General features: G+C 50.8%; 1 protein-coding gene across 1 annotated transcript; it reads right to left on the bottom strand.

Moving 5' to 3' along the window:
• Nucleotides 1-10: 10 nt before the first annotated feature.
• On the bottom strand, nt 11-20,256 carry ARPC2 (actin related protein 2/3 complex subunit 2). The gene is made up of 10 exons (XM_042783728.1): nt 20,059-20,256; nt 10,039-10,073; nt 8,901-9,013; nt 6,849-6,894; nt 6,088-6,274; nt 5,558-5,651; nt 3,257-3,383; nt 1,867-1,967; nt 1,265-1,365; nt 11-457 (listed from the first exon to the last, which is right to left on the bottom strand). Exons 1-10 carry the CDS (start codon nt 20,130-20,132, stop codon nt 433-435), a joined length of 903 nt encoding a protein of 300 aa, XP_042639662.1. The 5' UTR covers nt 20,133-20,256; the 3' UTR covers nt 11-432.
• Nucleotides 20,257-20,308: the final 52 nt, after the last annotated feature.

The raw sequence follows: 20,308 nt of genomic DNA, 5'->3' as shown, positions 1-20,308 counted from the left end.
CCACAGTTCCTTAAGATAGAAAGATCTCCTTTATTAATGAACCCCAACAGTATTTCTTCAGATACAGGAGTTTTGAACTCAAATACTCAGAAGAAAACAAGTTAATATTGCATTATTCTCATAAGAAATACTGCAACTTATTTCCGGTAACATATTGCAAAGCGAAACAGCTTGAAGAGAAAAAAAAAAAAAAATTAAAAAAGAAAAGAAATTAAGTCAATCAAACTGGAATTAAGGTTTTGTTTCTTGGAACGATCGAGTCCTCGCAAGCACAGCTCGTTTCTGCAGATTACTCCCCAAACTGTCGTACAAACAGACCCCGATTGCTTGAATTCCTTATGAGCCCACAGAGGTGCAACATTAAAAGCTACGATTATCAGGTAGCAAGTGCCCCAACCTTCATCCTCCACGGCAGCCTCAGTGACCCTGGTGTTAACGGGTTGTGAACGTCTTCCCCCTGAAAGGATGCGGAGAGAGGTCAGCACAGCCCCTCGTGCTCTTCTGGGGTGCCCCCGGGGCTACTGGTGGGGCACACACTTGCACTGAGCTCTCAAAGCCAGGCAGGCACTGCTGGTTCAGAGCTCGCCGGCATTTGTGGCTGCAGAACCAGGTCATTGGGCTGTGGGGAGGGCGTGGCTTTTGCAGACTGGACAACCCCGCTGCCCCAGAGCAGAACACGAAGGGGATGTGCCAGGACACATAGCAAAAAGACACCAAGGGACTCTGGGATCATCCAAGGGTGAAGGACCTGAGGGAAACATGTTTATGGAACTGCTCTCATCCACCCGCTTTGCTCTGGGCTGCTTTATTCACAAGAGGGAGCCATCCAGCCAGGGGCTCTGAGGAGCTGCAGATGTGCCAGGCAGCAGGAACCTGCTCCAGCACCCACAGACACCCAGGAAGGACCTGGCCACTCCCCCGTGAGCCCATCACCCAGCTTTAATACAACAGGGGAAAAGCCCCGTCAATGCCACTACAGGCTTGGAGGGGCGACAATGGAGACACCAGGGCCTGCAGAGCTGTGTATGAGCCTTCTTTTATAAAGCACCTGCTGGCATGGGGTTTGCCACAGACCCAGCTCCTACAAAGAGGGTGATGAAACACCCTGTTTCTCTCTCGGATGGAATTACAGTACATCAGGCCCTGGTCTGGTCACCCTCACAGCACCCCAGTCCTCCCCAGACTGGAGTACACCAAACTGAGAAAGAGCAAGCTTGTGGCTGGCAGGGAATTCCCAAGAGCCAAGCCCCACTTTGCTACTCACGTGATTGTTTTCATTTCTTTTTTCTCTGCGTCTGGACGGGCACGGTTCAGCACCTTGAGGAAATCCGATGTTTTCGCCCTCATACGCGTGTGAATATAGGCCTGCATTTCATTAGGACAAAATGGGCAAACATCAAGATCCTGTTTTCATAGCTGATATTTCAGGACATGGGGTAGGAGCTATCTTTCTGCTCCTTGTTGGGAAAGCACCAAGCTCTGCCCAGCCACAATACTATGAGGGGAGTTCAGGAGGCAACAGGGAAATTTGCTGCCTGAGCCCTGGTCAAGGCCAGGTCTCTTTGAACAATTACCCTAATTTCTGTTCTCAGGAAGGAAACCAGACCCAGAAGGGAAAAAAAAAAAAAAAAAAAAAGAAAAATCCCTTTTTACTGCTAGGATGGGAAGTGAACAGGCACTGCCTGTGCCAAAGAGCAGGGAGAAGGTCATGATGCACCACTTGCCATCCCTGCATGACTGGGGAGGGCAATGCCAGACCCTGGTGAGTTCTCAGGGGAGCACCCCTGCCCCATGTTCCTCCCCTGCAGCACCCAGGTTAGATGGGCTGAAGGTACCCTCTACCCCCCAGCCCTATCCCCTCAGTACCTTCGAGCACTTGATGTGATAGTGCAAGTAGTCCCGGAATGTGTGGATCAGGTTTATGGTGTTGTCTCTGGCAGCAGCATTGGTGTGACGGGGGAACAGCACTGAAAGAAGAGGGCAACCCAAACCATTAGTGCCTCCCGAGCACTTGTGATTTTAAACACAAGGCTTAGCAGCACTTTTGCACATCTCCCACAGCAGCCTGGACACAGCTGTGTGCTCCAGAGGACACAAGCAAGGCCAAGTGCCCAGAGATGACGGCACTGTAGGAAACTGCATGATGCTACTTCAGTGCTTGGGAAGTTGAAATGAGCTGGGAGGTAGACAAGGGCAGCCAGGCTGCTTAACCGATTTCAAGATCCAGTCTGCCCTTGGATATTGAAATCAGTTGTTGATCCTGGCCTGGCAGCTTGCCGGCCCCATGACAGAGGCAGACTTGGTTACGGCAGGGGCCCGGTGGCTCACTTTTTCCACAGGCTGGTGCCATGCCAAGCGTCCCAGATCCGAAGGCTGAAAGACCTTTTTGTCTGGGTGATGATCTCACCTGGGACCGTCAGATCAGATAACAGGGAAATTGAGTCTCAACAAGAATGAAGTCTTGCTTGCCATCTCAGAGCTGCCCTTGAACAGCCCTCCTATAGCTGATGAGCTGCCCTAACCCCAGCACGGGAGGGCAGTGCTAACTTCACCTTCCCCTGCAGTGTCTGTGCTCCACCCCTGAGCTCTCAACTGCAGGAATGCCAGCCTGAGAAACCCGAACGGCACATCCCACCATGACCCCCAATTTCTCTAGAAGAGACCTTTCCCTTTGAACAGGTCAGGGTTTGGACTCCTCAGCTCAGCCCACAGCATCGCTGCCCAGGAGGAAGTGATGACTCTGCTGGCCAGCACCTCAGCAGGCAGGGGAAAGTGGCTCATCAGCGATGGAAGTGTTTGGCCCAGAGCAGAGGCAGAGCTGGAGAAGCAGAACTCACTGCCCTGTTCCTGCTCTCCGATTGCCTCTGCTGATCAAGGACTGCACAAGTGCCTGCAACTAGACAAGCTTCAAATACAGTTGCATGAATTCTCCCGCAAGAAACCTCCAGTTTCCACAGCATCACAGCAAAACCACCTTTCCCTTGCTCTCAGGTGCTGAACTTAATTTGTAGGCAGACACTAAGTGGCTCACTGTCTGCCTCCATGCCTTCTGGGCCACAGCAGAGCGGAGGTGACCTGATAAACCAAAGGGACACACTGAAGGAGGCAGACAACACAGAATGCAACTCTTGACTGTCTTCAGCCCCCAGTGACCCACTTGAACACTCCAGGAAGGTTAATTTCTTTTTGTTTTGCATGCAGCAGCAGGAACCCCTCTCCTCCCCAAGTGCCCCCAGGCCCAGAGCTGCCTGCTTACCAAAGGTGATGTAGCCAATATTGTCACCAATGGCTGCGTCTGTGTCTTTCAGCTCCAAGGGTGGCTCCCTGTGGCTGAAGAGCACCTGTGGGGCTGTGTGACTGGCCCGGCGACCCTCCTTGAACTCCTGAACAAGACAAAGCAAAGGTGAGTCCCACTGTGACACTCCAGCAGCACATGAGGCTTCCCCACTCACACAAGGCGACCGAGCAGGAGGTTTCCCAGCTTTCCCTGAATGGGCTGAGTCCATCAGGCCAAATCTCTGGAAAAACAATCCTTTTTCCCAGCAAAACCAAATCAAAGCGCACAGCTGTCCCGGGTTTACACATGGCCCTAGTGCAGCCCCTCAGCTGGGGTGGCTTTCAGCGTCCCACACTACCTGCCATGTGTGTTTTGTGGAACGGACACCTCAGTCTGAGCAAGCACATGACAGCTGCTGTCGGAAAGTCAACATCACCAATGCTTCCAGCGAAAGTGGGCAGCGCCCATCACCCCGAAGGAAAGGAAATTCAATTCTCAGAAAGGGCTGAGGTCTCCATCACACTTAGCGTAAAGGCTCTGCCATTTGAGAAAGCATCTCCCACCAGGAGTCTTTTCTGAGGCATTAAGAGGCATCTATGGGGTTTGAAGCTTGTGTGTGAAGCCTCCTCCTCCTCCTAACACTTCTCTGCACCTTGAAACTACCTCCAGGCAGGGAGATCCTTTCTGCCAGGGAACCTCTCTGACAGCAGCATGAACTCCATTTCACATGAAATGAACTGGATCCACATTTCTGGAATTAGAAGACTGTCCTCACATGGGGCTGGGTAAGTCCAGACACTGTTCTCCCGTCCCAAGGCAGGGCAGCCTCCCCTCTGCCTCACTGACCCCCAGCCCCCCCTACATATCCTCAGCCACCCTGGCCCTCTTCTCCCTTCCCAGCACAGCTCACCCTGGGAAGGGCAGGAGCATCCATGCCCCTTTTAGAGAACTGAGTAGTTCACTGGGGTTTCCTTAATAAAATGCTTAGCTTGCACTACTGCCTGCTTATGCCAGAGGGTAAAATGGTTCAAATGGCTTCACTGATTAGTTAATGGTCAGCTTTTCTCCATGAGAGCCCAGATGAACAGCCACCATGCCCGACTGGGCTGCGTTATGCAAGAGCAATAGCTGGAGGGAAAAAGCCAGCCTGACTCAGAGTGGAAATTCTTGTGGCTGGGCAGAAGCAGGGTTTGCTCTTGTGAAAACCAAGAAGTTGGGACATGGAGGCTCTGGGACAGCTGCTGCCTTGAAGCACTGCCACCTCTAAGGGAGCCTCACAAACCCTGTTTTATTCACCTTCTGTGTCCCTCCCTGTTTTAAAAGCTGAATTCCAGGCTGTGGGATATGCCGTTGGGGGAAAAACTCAAAGCCAGATCAGATGCCCTGCCTGTAGTTAAAGAACACAGAGAGCAGGTAAACTGGTATCCACCAAACTGGGCCAGTAACTTGCTGTCCACAAGCCTGTCAGGAGTACAGCCTGGCACCCCTGAACGGATGGGCTAAAGCCCCTCTAGCCCTGGAACACCCTGCAGGGTCCTGCTCCATGGCTGTGCCCATGCAGGAGGTTCCCCAGGTGCTTCAGCAGACACAAGGTGAGCTAGGTGGGCCAGTGACATGGATGAACACACATACCAGCATGCACTGAGCCTTCCTCAGCTGTAAGCAAACGTCTCCATCGCCACAGGCTGCATGCAGTTGCTAACAGACATGCAAAGTGTTTACTACAGGCCTCTGAATGCTTCCCAGCTAAATGTCAGCTGTAAGAGATAGACATTGAAGCATGCGAGAGCAGCCACACCGAGCTGCTGAGTCTCTCTGTAGCATTTGAGCATTAGCAGGAACAAACTTTGAGGTGAAGACAACTCCCGGCACCATCCCAGTCACAGCACATCATTGCCTCTCTCCTCCCTCTACAGCCTCCCCACCATGCTCAGCTCCTCGTCTGGCTGGTGATCCCTACACACAGGGCTTCAAAGTGGACACTGAAGCATTCACTGTGGTGTTTCTCATCTGTAACACATAATATGTTTGACTGTCCATACGAGCAAGATCACTGATACTAAAGATGCCAGTGCAAGAGCCTGGATTAAAAGCTACACTGCCTATGCCTGTTAACGTGGTTCTTCCACCTCAGTGCAGCCTGAAGCCCTGCATTTATGTGCATTAAACTGCCTGTGAGCTCACTTAAGCCTAACATCTGCTTGTTTAGCAATGCTGCTTCGAGCAAGAAGGCATCTGAATCGAGGACCAGACCCTTTCCCTGTAATTCAGTTTCCATACCTGCATAAACACCTTTCCGATCACCACATCATCGTCATCCTTAAATACCGTGCTGAACACAACTGTGACACGGTCCTTTTTTGCCTCGACATACCTGCAGGTGGGTGAGAGAGGAAAACCCAGCTGTGAACAGGAGCTAAGAAGTACAACTGGATGAAGAAGCAACTGCGTGACAAGGTCAGTTAGATACAACAACCATTCATGGGCCTGACTGCTGAAAATTTCCCTTCTCTTGAGGCAGTATTTAGAGGGAGCAAAACATTTTTGTTGGGAGTGGCCAGTTCCTCTCCTGCATGCAGCCACAAGTGCTACCACTAGCAGAGACTCTTGTGTAACAACCCTGCAGCCTGAGGGATGAGCATTACCCTCACTGGATACTTCTGACAGTCTAGGACAGGCCCTTAGTACCCTGCCAAGCTATGGAGCAGTAGGATTTCCTGACTTTCCACCACAACCTACAGCTGTGAGCAGGAGCGGAGAGCGTACGGACAGCTGTGTGACCCCCCACGCTGCTCAGTTTGAACACTTACATTGTCTCATCGTCCCTGTAGTGGATGACAGCTCTTTTTTCTCCTTCTTTGCCCTCTTCCTGGAATTTGAAATACTTCTCAAACACCGAAGCAAAGCAGTTGCGCTTCAGCATGCCGGCTTGGTGCACGATAGCATCCTTGTCTGCGGGAAGGTTCTCCAGGTCGTACAGCAAAGAGACATTGTAACCTGGGGAGGGACAGCCACTGACCTTAATAATCTACGCAGGGCCTTGATGAAGCCAGAGATTTTCCAGAAAGAGACACCTACAGTCCCACCTTTGCCTTAAGCCCTCCCAGAAGCCCCAGGGGTGAGTGCTTCCCACTCCAAGCATCGCCAGAAGCCACGCCTGAACTCGGCACGTGGCCATGGCAACGCTCCTGGGGCTCCTTCCCAAGCTCCCAGAAACACGTGCTGGCTGAGCTACTCCCAAGTTTTTGCAGTGAGTAGGAAGAGATGCTGTCACAGGTAACCATGGTTTTCCTGTGTCTCACAAAGCGTCTTTGAGAAGAACAAAGACCCCAACAGTGAGGAACAGAGGCTTCCCGGAGGAGGGTTGCATCAAGAAATTACAGCTTGTGCTGCAAGCTACTTCAGGCCTGATGTACCTGAGGCACCTTCTAAATTGCTATTCATTGTACAGAGAGGCCCAGATATCAAGCTCTTGAAGTGAAGCCTTCATTTGAGCATTCCTGAGGCAACTTAAGTAATTTTGGAATCATATTCACACACAAACAGAGTGTAAATGTTATTGCAGGGTTACCTGATTCAGGATTTACCAAGTAGCTTCCATAGACTTTCTTCAATACCTAGGAAAGAAATTGACCATTGAGAGCACAAGCTACCACGAGTTGTTTCCTTCTGCATAGACCAGGCCATACTTAGTCTCCATTTAGAAACATCAAATTACAGCATCTGCCTCACATAGTCTAAGTGAACTTAGATAAATATTAAGTCATTGGATTCTAGTATTATTGGCTGCTCCTACTCTAGGCAGAGCTCACTGAACCCCACCGACAGGGGACACGCTGCAGTACAGGACTCAGAACTGGAACTTTTAAAAGTTCTTGCTAGTCTTGAATTTGCACAGGGAAGAAAACTTCCATACACCTCATACCTTCAAAGGAGAACTGTCATCAAAACTTGACACAACAGATCTGAAGGCTCCAACCCTTCTTCCCATTCAAAGGCAGATGCAGAGCATGCCCTGTCCCTCTCTGTGGGAAGGCAAGTTCAGAGCAGGGGTCAGGCACAACACGGCTGGGTGACTGCCTGCCCTGTCTCACCCTATCACATGGGACAGATGGGGATGGAGAGGAGACTTCCAGGCAGCTTGGATGCCTCCCAGAAGCAGAGCCGCCTACGGCACAGCAAAAACCTTTCTACAAACATAATCACTGCTGAATTTTACATCAATGGCAATTTTCAACTGAGCCATAGCTCTGTGTCAGTGAGGGGGCTGGGAACAGGAGGTATTTAACAGAGAAGAACACAACAACGCTGTGGCAGAACTGGCCCTCCTGGGATGACACCCACTACCACACAGAGAGGATGCATGGGCTGTCTGCATGTCAAAAACTCCTCTCAGCAGTGAGCCTGCCTGCCTCCCTGCAGTGGCCCAGGGATATGCTCTGTCTTAGCAGGAACCCCACTTTGCGCATCTCGCAGTGGGGTTTCACCAAAGACGGAGCAGAAACAAGCTCAGTCATCTCCAGGGCAGCACAGAAAGCAAGTTTGCTAACTGGCGATTTTAAAATGTAATTTCTATTCAGTCAGCACTCCCAAGGCAGTCCTGCAGAGATCCCATTTTCCTCTAAAAGCTTGGGAAGTTGCCTTCCACCACCACCACGGTGGGTGCTGGTGCACAGTGGTGTTAGCAGTTCTCTTGGGATCATGCACTGTACCAATCCTTGCTAAACATGCTGGGGGGGGGGGGGGGGGGCTCCACCATTTGGGCTGCTTGACTCTCTTGTTTGCCAGCAGCAGTACCTTCAGTAGCAGGCAATGCTGCTCCTAGAATGCTCTGCATACAGGAACCAGGAAAGCAGGACACTCAATCATATTTATTCTGACTTTGGTAGGTCTTGTAGCAACTCACAGGAATTCACTTTGGGTTCAAATCACCTGTTTCTCGCCAGACTCGCAATAAATTCATGGAGCAGTTTCCCTGTTTTCCTGCAAGGACAGACACCCAGAGGCAAAAGCCTGCTGAAGTGCCTTGAGTGAACCCCATTTGCTACCATGTGGAGATTTGAAAACTGACTCAGGAACTGAGTCACACTTCCTGCCTCACCACCCAACCACAGCCCAGAGAGGCTCCTTCTTTCTACCATAAATGGCCCTCTGCAGCCCCGGCCCATTCAACAGGAACTGAACCTGCTGCTTTACACAGCAGCAGCGAAAAAGGAACCGGTCTGCACACACAGCAGGAACCCTTCACTCCCTCTTAAGTGTGGTTAGAGTAACAAGAGCAGCGTTATGGGACACAGAATTTGTCCTGGTGCCTGCCTTCATAGACTCAGCACACCAGTCAGGGAAACTATTTCTATATGGCCAGATTAGTGGTGCCTTTTGCCTTTCAGGCTATAGGGTCATATAGTATGACTTCTTATTTACGAGAGAGTGTGAACACACTTTGCCTTGTCTTCCAGCAAAGGGGGACTTGTGGTTGGCATAGGATTGCTCCTTTGACCAGCATGAGAGGGGAGCACAGATGCTTTTTTAAGAGTTAGATGTTAGATCTATCGACATCACAAGGACATTGCCCATGCTGAGACAGTATTTGTAGGCTCAAGGCCCAGAGATGCCCACTCACCTCGTCAGCACCGTGTTCCTGGAGTTCCTTGTAGAATTTCAGAGAAATACTGACCATCACTTTTGTCTTGTCTCCATTGGGGTTTGAAATATGGTAAAGGACTCCATCAAAGTCTATGAAGCAAGCAAGAGAAATGTGAATGAACAGGAACCAGTTCCTATTTCTGAGGAAGGTTTTCCCTACGTGTTCTAGGAACTGCATAAAGTGACACTTTTATCACTCCTCCAGCCTTCACACATACACCAAGAGAGAAACACGTAATTAAGGTAAGGGGTAATGTCATGTAGGGAGGCCTGTCAACATTCAAAGGGCTGATACAGTTTTAATGCCAGTCCATCACAGAAAGCTTTAGTCTAGTGTCATTTAGCATCCCTGGCAAATCTGCTTATGCTCAACGCACAAGGATACAAACACGCAGAGACAGGAGCCTTCTGGATGGCCAGAACAGAAAGTGACTGACATGCCCACCAGGCCAGAGCTGCAGCCTGGAGGAGAAAACAACTCTGCCAGCAAAGGCAGCTCAGCCGTTGCCTGCTGAGACAGCTTCTACTTCACTGCAGAATGGGCAGGGAGGGCAGGAAGCAGGGAAAGGCATCCCTCCAGCTATCTAGTGACTTCCACTTCCCCATGGAGCTCTGCAGCTTACACAGATTCTTGATAACAGAACCAAAAAATCAGTTGCTGAATGAACACTTGAACCTCCTTGGCACTTCTCATCCTGGAGAGCAAACTTCAGACAAAGAATTCATCTCACCTGTCACCCCAGGTCAGCTTTCTAATAACCCAAACCAGATGGTGCTAAAGACCTAATAACAAGTAGCACCAAGGGCAGGACCAGAGAACACGAGGTAAAAGGGAAGAGCTATGTAGCGTGCACACACCAAACAAAGTGCTGCCACCACTGAACTCACTGCTGTGGGGAAAGTCCTAGGGAAGGCAGACAGATAGAGAAGACAGCAGGGCAGTCAACAAAGCCCCAGCTCTGGGGATGCTGCAGGGCATCCACACCATCTGCCCCGGCATGGTTCTCCTCCCCCTGCAGTGGTGCTGGGTGAATTTGGGCACACCAGGCGTAACCATGGGCAGGCTGTTTGAGCCAGCCCGTTTTTCAGAGAAGTCAGAGAGCTGTGGAGCTTACCTGCAAATGTTACTTCTACTGCCTCTGGTTTATTTCTAAAAAGCAAAGGAAAGAAAAAAGGTAAATAAGAACTCAAACAGCAGCCTTCAAATTGTGAAGGAAAGAGGATTAGTTCCCAGTGCCTTATTTCTCATAAGCAGCTCTACCTCAAAACCCTTCTATCTCCTGCTGTTCTAGCAGATAACCTTTGACAAAAGATCTTAGACTTCTCCCCATTCCTACAAGCACCAGTTTTACTCCAGATGATATAAAATAGGCCTTGAAGCTGGCAGACACTGTTATTATTTCCAGTTTATTAATACATTTTGAGATTGCAGATTTCTAGTTAGAAATGTCTGAGAAAGTTACTCGTAACTAAGGATTTTAACAAGCGCACTCTCCGTACAGAACAGCCACGATACAGGTTTCGGGACAGAGGCTCTTTTGTAAGTTCCTGCAGTACCAGTTCATGGAAGGGACTCGAAGGCTGAGCAGTCCTTCCTGATGCAGTGCCCCCTTCGCCATCAACAGCAGCTCTGCAAACACGTTGATACAACTCGCTTGCAGAGAAGACCCCTTCTGCGTGTTCGGAGCTAGGAGCAAACCACAGAAGGAAACTTCCCAGATGTTCATTTCAACCTGCCCCACCCCACATCGCTTTCGAAATAACCCCACACTATGCCAACTACCTCTGCAAGAAAAACTGTAGATCTGGGTTTGCTCTGACGCTTCCCAGCGCGGCCTTTGGGATCCCTGATCAGCATCAAGCGCACCTCGCAGGCCAAAGGCACATCACGTGTTATGCTGGGGGTAGGGAGATATAACAGCATCTTAACAAACCCTATTTGCCAGTTTGTCCATGATCTGTAGGAGATTAGGATCCTGTGAAAGATCTAACCGTTTCTGAAAAGTGATTTTGTTGGGACTGGCACTACATAACTGCTTTGGCAGCTCTGAGGGGACTGGTGTTAGTAGGTCATTCTCCAACAGGGAGCAGTGCAAAGGTACCTTCACTGCTGAGAGCAGAGGTGGAAAATGAGAACAGGAGAAAAATGCCAGTCTGCTACTGCTGTTTCACAGCGTATCTCCGGTTATTTTTCAAAAGCGGCTGATATTAAACAGAGCACAGACCAATGCTGCTGCTAATATAAATCTAGCCTCTAAAACAGTTCATGCACATCTGTATGAACCGACGTACTGAAATAACTCCTCAAACCAAAGCCAGCGTGTCGAGGCAGTCTTGTGGTCTCAACTACGCTGCCGCTGCCCATAGACCAACTTCAACCTTTTTGCCAAAACTTGCTCTGTCCACGCACACGTATATTGCTGGGTACTGGCCACACCTCAGTACATATACAGTGAAAGGTGGGGGAAGCAATGACTTGGTATCTACTTTCCCTCACCTTATTCTGGAAAGGTTTTAAAGGTTTTAATGATTTTTTTTTTCCTCAGCAGAAAGCACTGTTCTTCCATCAGCTTTTCTGCAGACAGCCTCATTCCTGGAAGCCAGGAATTACCACAATGTGCTAAAACTCAAGATGGGCAATATAGGGTGGCCAGGGCACTGAACAGTACTGATCCTGGACCATGCACGGGGTCAACAACATTTTAGTCGAGTGGAAAGGTAGGAATTAACCCCCAGCCAGAGATCCTAAGTGGAAACGATGAGGTGTCTCTGCTTCTTGTAAGCTATTAGCTGTGAAAAGCAACAGTCCTTTTTGTTGGGAGGTTGGAGAGCCTCCGTCTTTTGTGCTGCATCGCTGAAGATAAAAACCACATACTTGAAAGAAGCAGTGTGAGTGCACCCAAGGCAGGTCCTTTAGATTAAGAGCTGTGCCAGCTACCTGTGACCTCTCTCACTCTCATCTTTCCCTCCTAGCTGGGCCTCTGGTGAAGACTCACAGGGCATCCCTGGCTGCATATTCAACTTGGGCACTTAGAGAGAGGAGCAGTTCCCCAACCTGCATCCAAGTCACTTCTGCTCACTGAGGACTGCTCTGAGCAGAGATGAAAGAAAATCCCACTGCTCTCACTTGGTCAGTCAACGCAGATGTATTCTTCTTTTAGAGCACCACACTCAGACTTGGGAATTAGCGTGGATGGCAGTATAAATTTTTATAAAAAAAGAAACCTATGTAGGAAGCTTTAAAGATAGCACAGCCAGGCACATGAGAGCTAGCAATATTAAAGAGGACGCATCCTTAAACCTCTTTTCTGTCTTCTCAGAGTTACAGCGTTCAAACCCCATTCCCTCCACCCACGGAGCTGATGCCTCCCAGAGCCCCGGCTCCCAGCAGTCTCCAAACACAGCACCCTCCCTTCAAGCCACGCAGGGAAGCGACTGACAGCCAGTGCACTGGAGTGGTTTGGAGGAGGAAGGACAACGATTCCATGCTCACTTGCCCAGTACTCCAGGGGGACGGCAGGAAGATCTCTCATCACATTATTTAAGAAGCTGTGTGAGACCACATAACCAAAGGCAGTTAATGGCTCCGCACGACAGCCTTTGTTCTGCACACAAAAGCTTATGGCCGACACAACCCCATTTCCGAACGTTTCATCGTGCAAGCATGGATTTTTCAGAGAAGTTGTTTTAACACTGATTTCCCAAGTGTCTCAGTTCTTGAACTCGGGGATGGTGAGGAGGAGAGATATTTAAGGGAAAAGCAGGTAAGTGGGCAGAACTTTGGGTGCTGAATATTCAACCGTTTCCCGGCACAGCCTCAGTGAAGCAAGCGCTCACGTGAGCTGCATACAGAGTTCCTCACAGCCACGCCGGCCCTGTCATCTACTGCAGGGTGGTTTTTCTACTGTGCCTGGCACACACTTAAGTAACTCAGGCCTGGCTTGGCCCAGGAGAGGACACGGAAGGGCATCAGAAGTGTGGCTGGGAGCAAAGCAAGCTCTCTTAGTCCTTCACAGTTCAGCAGCCTGAAGTTTAAAGTGCTATTTATTTCTCTGGCTCACCTCACCAAAACTATCTTGGCTATTTAAAACGTTTTTACAGCAGAAAAATCACCCCTTTTGCTACCCTAATTGTTGTTCCCCCATCAAAAAGTCCCCAGACAGAAGAGAGAGGAGGTCTCACCTCCAGCCTCCTGTGGCTTCCAGATGAGTGATGATGACACTGCAGGTCGCACACACGCAATTGCTTCCCCTTGACCTCCCACCAACCCCATCTTCCGCCAACAGAAATAGCAGTGGGGACATGCTGAACACCCTGCAGAGGCACAGCGTGTCCTCTCTGCGTTTAGCCCACCCTGCTCTCGCACGGGCGAAGGCTTCACGCAGGGGATGCACAGCAGGCCTGGGACCAGGGCTGTGCTGCTGTGGGGTGGGTACCAGTTACTGTCAGGTTACTGGTGTGATCCCAAAGAGCTTTGCCTGGTCTAGTGCACTCCACTGGCCCCGTCCTCTGTGATGAGATCCATTCACACCCATGGCCAGAATCAGCAGTTTAGCAGCTCAGCGCAGTGTGTAAATCCTAGCCATCCTTTTCACGTTTTACTTTGAAGTGGGGCTCTGGGCAGCTGAGAGCTCGTTTGGGAGTTCAGTTCCACCTCTGATTCAAGTCTCTGTGAATCAGCATAGCCAGGCTTAGTCTTAGAGAATTTCAGACAGTACAGCCCATCTACTCCTAAGGCAGAGAGCTGCTGGAACCCCTGCAAGCTCCTTACTGCCATCACTATTGGAACCATAGCCTGCCCCAGCAACCCTTCCCTGTTTGCTACCCTCTGCCCCAAATGGACAACAAAACCAGCTCATACCAGGAATAACTGACATGGCTCCTCAGCACTAAACACTGAATCTATGACCAGACCTTTCTGCAAAACCCTGCCTGAACTCAGACACTAAAATGGCAGCTGTTCCAAGCAGCAACATCGGTCCATTTTCTGATAACACTTATCAGGTTTGAAGTCAAATCCACATGAAATCCCATCTGCCCTCTGCTTGTAACAATAAAAGACCCTGACAGGTTTTACGTCTTCTTGCTCACATTCCTCCTATTCATCTCCAAATGGCTCCTACGCCCCATCTATCTAATACAGAGCCAGCTCCAAATCAGATTTTTCACCCTAGCAGAACATCCATGAAGAGCCACAGTGCCCGTGGAGAAACGCCAGTGAGCACTTAAAAGCACCAGCAAATATTTTTTTCTGACAGCATTTCCTCAATTTTGACTCGGACAACTTCCAAACTTCGCCGCTTTATTCTCAGGCCATGGAGGCTCTTAGCCATATGTTACAACACATTTAAGAACAGAAGAATGATGACTGTAACTATACAGAGCCCTCATCTTCTGTATTAAACAGACCTAAATGCAAACTTGGCCGACAACCGTATGGAAGCATCTCCCACGTCACAGTTAAAGCCTGTACCCAATAAAGGAGGATGGCAATTACTTTAAAAGCTGCAGGCATGCAGATATTCTCATCTCTTGCCCCAGAGGAGGGGGAAGGGGGTGGGGGGAAAGGAGCTATATTTCAAACCTTAAAGCTCTGAGCAGAGCTTTCAGATCACTGGAGCTGACACACAGTTTGGAGAGAGAGAGAGCCAGATTCAGTGACAGACTGCAGGCTCTCGCTACGGAAAGGTCACCCCAATAAAAAAATTGTGAGCAATGTCTAAAATTATCTGAACAGTTCCTCCACTTCTGGGCCCCACTCAGCTAACAAAAGCTACTCTGCGTAAGATGCGGGAGCGTATGAAATCAAAGAGCTCCCATAGCTCTGGCAGCACACCCACCACGAACTGGGAGTGCTCCATCAGGGCGATGCCGAGCGGCATTACGGCAGCCCCCGCGCAAGCCAGCTCTCCCCTCTCGGTTAGGTGACCCCTCGGTGACCAAGCTTCTCCCTCGCAGCGGGATGGGCAGTCTGGAGGAGGCTGGCTGGTAGGAAGATGCCGGAATTCCCGGCGGACAAAGCACAGGCTGGTCCCGCAGCAGGTGGGTACAGGCAGCTCCGCTTCCAGCCACGGCTTCGCCCCGTGCGTCTCCGCTCCAGCGGCAGGCAGGCAGCCTGCGGTTCCCTGCTGAAGTGATCCAGGGCTGCAGCAGGTCTCTGGGGAAGAGCGTAATTTTGCACACACTGTGTTTCTTTTGTACAACGACTGATAGCCACTTTTCCCTGGTGTCAAGCACCAACCAGTGGCTGCAGTGAGAACCAATCTCAGAGGATAATACAGAGCAGGCCCCTCTCGGGAAGCTGAGATGAAAACTGAGGCTGGAGCGATGACAGAACAAGCTGCAAAAGCCTAACACTTTGCAGATCCAGGCTGCTCTTCCCTCCTGTTCCCTGTGTTATTGCTTGAAAGCAGAGCACTGCCTAATTTCAGGCAGAGGTGGTTCATGATCCACTATTAATGCAAAGTTACCTTCCCTGGTGGTTGAAGCCATGTGTTGTGGCAGCCCAGGAGCTACGCTCAAACAACGACAGCCTGCTTAGTCAATGCAGACAGCCAAGGTTTACCAGTAGCACTGCCCATGCCACACTGAACCCAAGGGTACTGCTTTCTGCCAGCAGCATGGCCCGAGCGCTCCTCAAAGTCAGGCAGATTGAGTTTCAGCAGGTGATGTCATGCTGGTAGAGGTGTGCAGCTCCAGGCTGGGCTTGCAAGGACACTGAGCCAGCACCTGCCACTGCTGCTGAAGGAGGGAGATCCAAATCCCTGCTCCTCAGCTTCACCATGGCAAGCAGCCTTCACACAATGAATGGGATGAGGAAATTCATATGGGCTAAAAATACCCAGTTTTGCGTTTTTAATTTTAACCTAGGTCACTTCCCCAGCCCTGTTTCCCCCGAAGCCACAAAAATGTCTGTGTCAGCAAGAAGGAGGGGGAGGCAGAGGAACAACCTCTGTTTTCAGTGGAGCTGTTGAGCTCCCCTGAAGCGCCGGATCCACGGATTGCTGCAGACACTCCCACAGGGAGTTTCTCAGTGGTGCCTGGCAGGACCCAAAGCTCCTCTACCCTCCCAGTGTGACCGACAGCCTCCAGATGCTCCTTAGTCTCCCCACGATGAGCTCACTTCGCATGTCACATCACCAACACAAAGTTCACGCTACCTGGTTTCACCCAGCGCTCAGCTCTACGGTCGACGAGCACCAAAGTGACCGCAGATGGGAAATACCATAAAGCACACGGGTGCAGCTTCAGCCCAGCTCTCCAAACAGCTCACAGGAACCGCTCTACATCTGGGAAGTTCAAGCTTCAGCTGTGTTCCTATGTAGCTAATAGTCATGAAGCCCCGCAGATTTGTACCTATTAAAGGCTGTAAAGAAACCAACGATTTAATTTGAGATTCTCTTCCCTCTGCCCCCCAACCAGGGGAAAAGGCACGCTGTTCCCCAGCTATGAAAATTTGTTTTCTTTTGCACAGTGGGTAAATGCTAAGTAACCGTTTGAGATAGATGATTAATTTACCAGCAATTTAGGGCAAGCTATGTATGGCTGGAAAACCAAATCCATAAACAAAGCCCTGTGCCACTTTCACTGGGGTCAGTCAAATCAGAGTAGAACAAAACTGTACAGCAAATCTGTTTTGGGAGGTGGTTCTTCCCCATGTGTTAAACAGAACAAGTACGCACCAGACACAGAAGAATCATCAAAATGTTTAAATTGTTTGCTGGATTTTTTTTTTTGTCCAGGCAGTTATCAAAGGGAAGCAATGATGAGAAACAAAATCTTCCAACTGGTAGAGCTCATCCCTTCACATCATGTTTCTATCAGAAATGGCAAAACCCAAGTGTGACACCAGCTTCTAGGCAACCTCTCAAGGCCAAATGAATTAGTCAAAAACTTATGGAACAGTTTATTCTCTTGACACCTAGAAAAGCTCATGAGCTGCCTCATGTCAACACACTTGTTTCCAGGTACTGACCAGGTATTCCCCCACTGCAGCAGTTTGACACTTAAGTGTTTCAGGAGCAAATTCCTAACTCAAATTATTTCAACAGATTCTGGTATCTCTAGGCCTTTATTTAAAAATGTGGTTGGCTTAAGGAAATGGATTTAAAACAAGAAATTACAATGTTCAATACAGAAAAAAAAAAAATTATATGCATTGAAGTCCATTACCTGTCACCACCTTGATCTGAACACCACCTTTCAATGGTGGCTGTCTAAGGAGGTGAGATTTCCATGGGTGTTGCCTACAACAAACTAAATTTGGAATTACCCTATTTACAGGTGGATGCTGACAAGCATCAAGGACCTCGAGTGCTGTTCTGTCTGCAGCCGTGCCAAGGCACCTTCCACACTGGGAACTCCAGAGACAGCTGATGGACATCCATGCAGAGTGGATTTTGATGTATAATATATGGCAATAATGTTATGAACAGTTATTAGCTCCAATTTCTAAACGTGACCTAGTTCTATATGATAGAGTGAAACGCGAAGTCTCTCTCACCTGATGGTCCCAGAAAGCTCTGCAGAAGCCTGCTGAATCATGGCCAGAGTGGCCATGGGAAGCAGAGGGGAACGACACAGCCCATGTCACAGAACAAGTCTCTGGCAAAGGATTTGGAAACAAACCCCGCCCTGACCAACTCCCAGGCTGGCTCTGGAACCACCAGCTACACCTGGCTCCGAGATAACTACTACAGCCAAACCCGTGCATTGCATCTGCCCCACTCCTGGTTTAGAGCAAATAATGTACAACCAGTTCTGTCCGAGTGTCCAGACTCACTCCTCCCAGTCACTGAATCCCTCAAGGCTTGACCCTTGTCCTGACTCCTGTGTCTGTCCCCAAGACACACCTTGGGAAAATCATCATCAAAATAGCAAAATATAGAACCCCCCTGCCCACCTCCAGGCTTGGCGCCACAGGAATGACCCCAGAACTGTGGCCAGAGGGAAAATAAATTTCATGTGAATAAACACTGCATAACAGCCATTCCCTAAAAGATTTGAAACCGAGGGAAAAAAAATACACCTCCCTGCACATCGCAGACCTTTGTCTCCACCCTGCGCCTGCCTGGACAGGAGGGCCCCAACACAAGCACAGAAGAAAATGCAGAAGTAAGTAACTTCCTCTCCTCCAGCAATTCACTCAAGGCACAAAACTTATCTAGAAATGACATCTAAAGAAAAGAACATGCCATAGATGAGTAAAAGGCAGAAGCAGAGCAGCACCAGCCACGCTACGAATCGATCCAAGCACAATCAGAATGCCAGGCGAGCGTGCCGACATGGAAACTTCAGGGGCCTGCAGACTGGTGCAGGGCGAGCAACCCCAGCTCTGGTCACACGGAGTTGGGGTTTCAAGGTATGTTTAAACCCACAGACTGACACCTCCATATTGACATCAACACAGGGATACATGCACATTCTTTTCTCTCCAGCAGGAAGAGTGCCTCAGTATGGACTTGTGATGGATGAGAGTTTTTGACATACACTATTAACCTCCATACACGTAATATTTTCTAACAAATGCAGCTGCAACACCATAGCAGTCACCCGGGAGCTCTCTCTTCCCAGTGTGGTGCCTGTGCTCTGGGGAAATTTGTTGCATTAAACAATCACGCTCAAGACGAATAAAAAGCCTGTGAGCAGCCTGGCTACCTGGCTATCCCGCAAGGCAGTGCAGCCTGTGAGGTTATTTCATAAAAAAAAACCAAACCAAACCAAAACAACAACAACAACAAAAAAAAAAAACAAAAAAAACAAAAAAAAAAACAAAAAAAAAACCAAACAAAAAAAACCAAACACCCAAACAACCCACAACCTGAACAAGAAGTCAACTGAGAGAAGAAAGAGGAGGAAATGGCCTCTGCCAAAGTTCTGCACAAAAAAGGCTGACAGCTTCGAAAGCCACTAGAGGAAAAGGTGACACAGAAAAAGGCAGCTGTCTGGGGGGTCCCTTCAGAGAGCAGCCTGGGCTCTGCTCTTTAAGGCACAGGGCAGGCTCCACCCCAGAGATAACACCACCGCGCTTTGCTTCTCAAGGCTTCGTCTCTGTACAAAGGTGCCTGGTGCCGACAGCGCAGCAAGCTCACAGGTAGCGCGGCTGCAGTTAAGGATGTTTATAGGAGGGGACTCTCTTCTGAGGTAAGCTGTGCTCAGATAAGCACCTTTACAGCCCTGGTGTAACACTCATGGTAAAATAATCACTGGCTCCCCAGGGACTGAAATGGCCCAGCCAAAGATGCAGGTGCAAACCAATCTCCCCAACCCAGCCCCCAAGGCCAGGACACTCACCAGGCTGGCACTGGGGGCCGTGGCAGACCCACGGGCCTTCATCCCTCCTGCCGGGGAAAGCAGAGGGAGGGAGGCTGGGATCTGCTCCCCACCCCCAAAGCAAAAAGCTGAGACCACAGCTCCACACACAGGCTTCCTGTTCCTCGGCTCCCCCCCCACACTCTGTACCAGCGCCAGCACCGCGCTGTGCCCGTTCTGATGAAGGCTGCTTTACCCAAAGCAATCATCCCTGCAAATCCCCCTTCCCCTCTTCCCAACTCCCTCCTTGCCCAGGCCTTCTCCTCCAGCTCTGCACCCTCAGCCTGCCTCAACACTGCAGCCTCCAGCACCTTTCCCCCAGCTCCTTCCTCCCCCCCACAGGCCTCCACACTGCCCCAGCCCTAACCACCCCACCCAGCCCCGCTCTCCCCCCTCCCCGGTTCTACCTTCTCCGACTCTGCTCCCTCATCCCCCAGGCCTTCGCTCTGCCCAACTCCACCGCTCCCCCCAGCTCCCTTACTCCCGCCCAGGCCACCTTCCTCCAGCACCGGCCTTCCTCCCTGACCTCCCGCCCCAGCTCTGCCCTCCTCGGTCCCCTCCTAACTCAGTGCCACCCCGCCCGTCACCCTCCAGCCCCACCATCACCCCTCCCAGCCCAGCCCCAGCACCCCCAGCACCCATTCCCCCGGCCCCCCACCCTGCCTCAGCGCTCCCCGCCATCCTCCCCCGAGCCCCCCCCCCCCCCCCCACTCTAGACCGGCACCCCTCAACCCCGGGCGCCTGGAACGGCTCTGCCCCCCCCCCCCCCCCCCCCGTCCCTCCCTCAGCCCGCGGCTCCGGCCCGGCCCCGCCGCCATCCCTACCCGGCGGCCGCGCCCTCGAACTTGAGCGTGAGGGTCTCCTCGATGATGCGGTTGTTGACCTCGAGCAGGATCATGTCGGTACCGGGGAGGGGAGGGGGCTCTCAGGGCGCCGAGGCCGGAGGGAGCCGAGCCCGCTGCGCGCACCGGGGACCCGCCCGAGCCTGCGCCGCCGCTTCCGCTCACCCGCCCGCGCGTCACTTCCGGCCCCGGCCGGCGGCGGCGCGAACGGCCCCGCCCCTCCCTCGCCCTG

This window comes from Tyto alba, unplaced genomic scaffold (genome assembly GCF_018691265.1).
Source record: "Tyto alba isolate M040663 unplaced genomic scaffold, T.alba_DEE_v4.0 Super-Scaffold_7, whole genome shotgun sequence".
Taxonomy (NCBI): Eukaryota; Metazoa; Chordata; class Aves; order Strigiformes; family Tytonidae; genus Tyto; species Tyto alba.
This window is presented reverse-complemented; position numbering and strand designations above follow the sequence as displayed.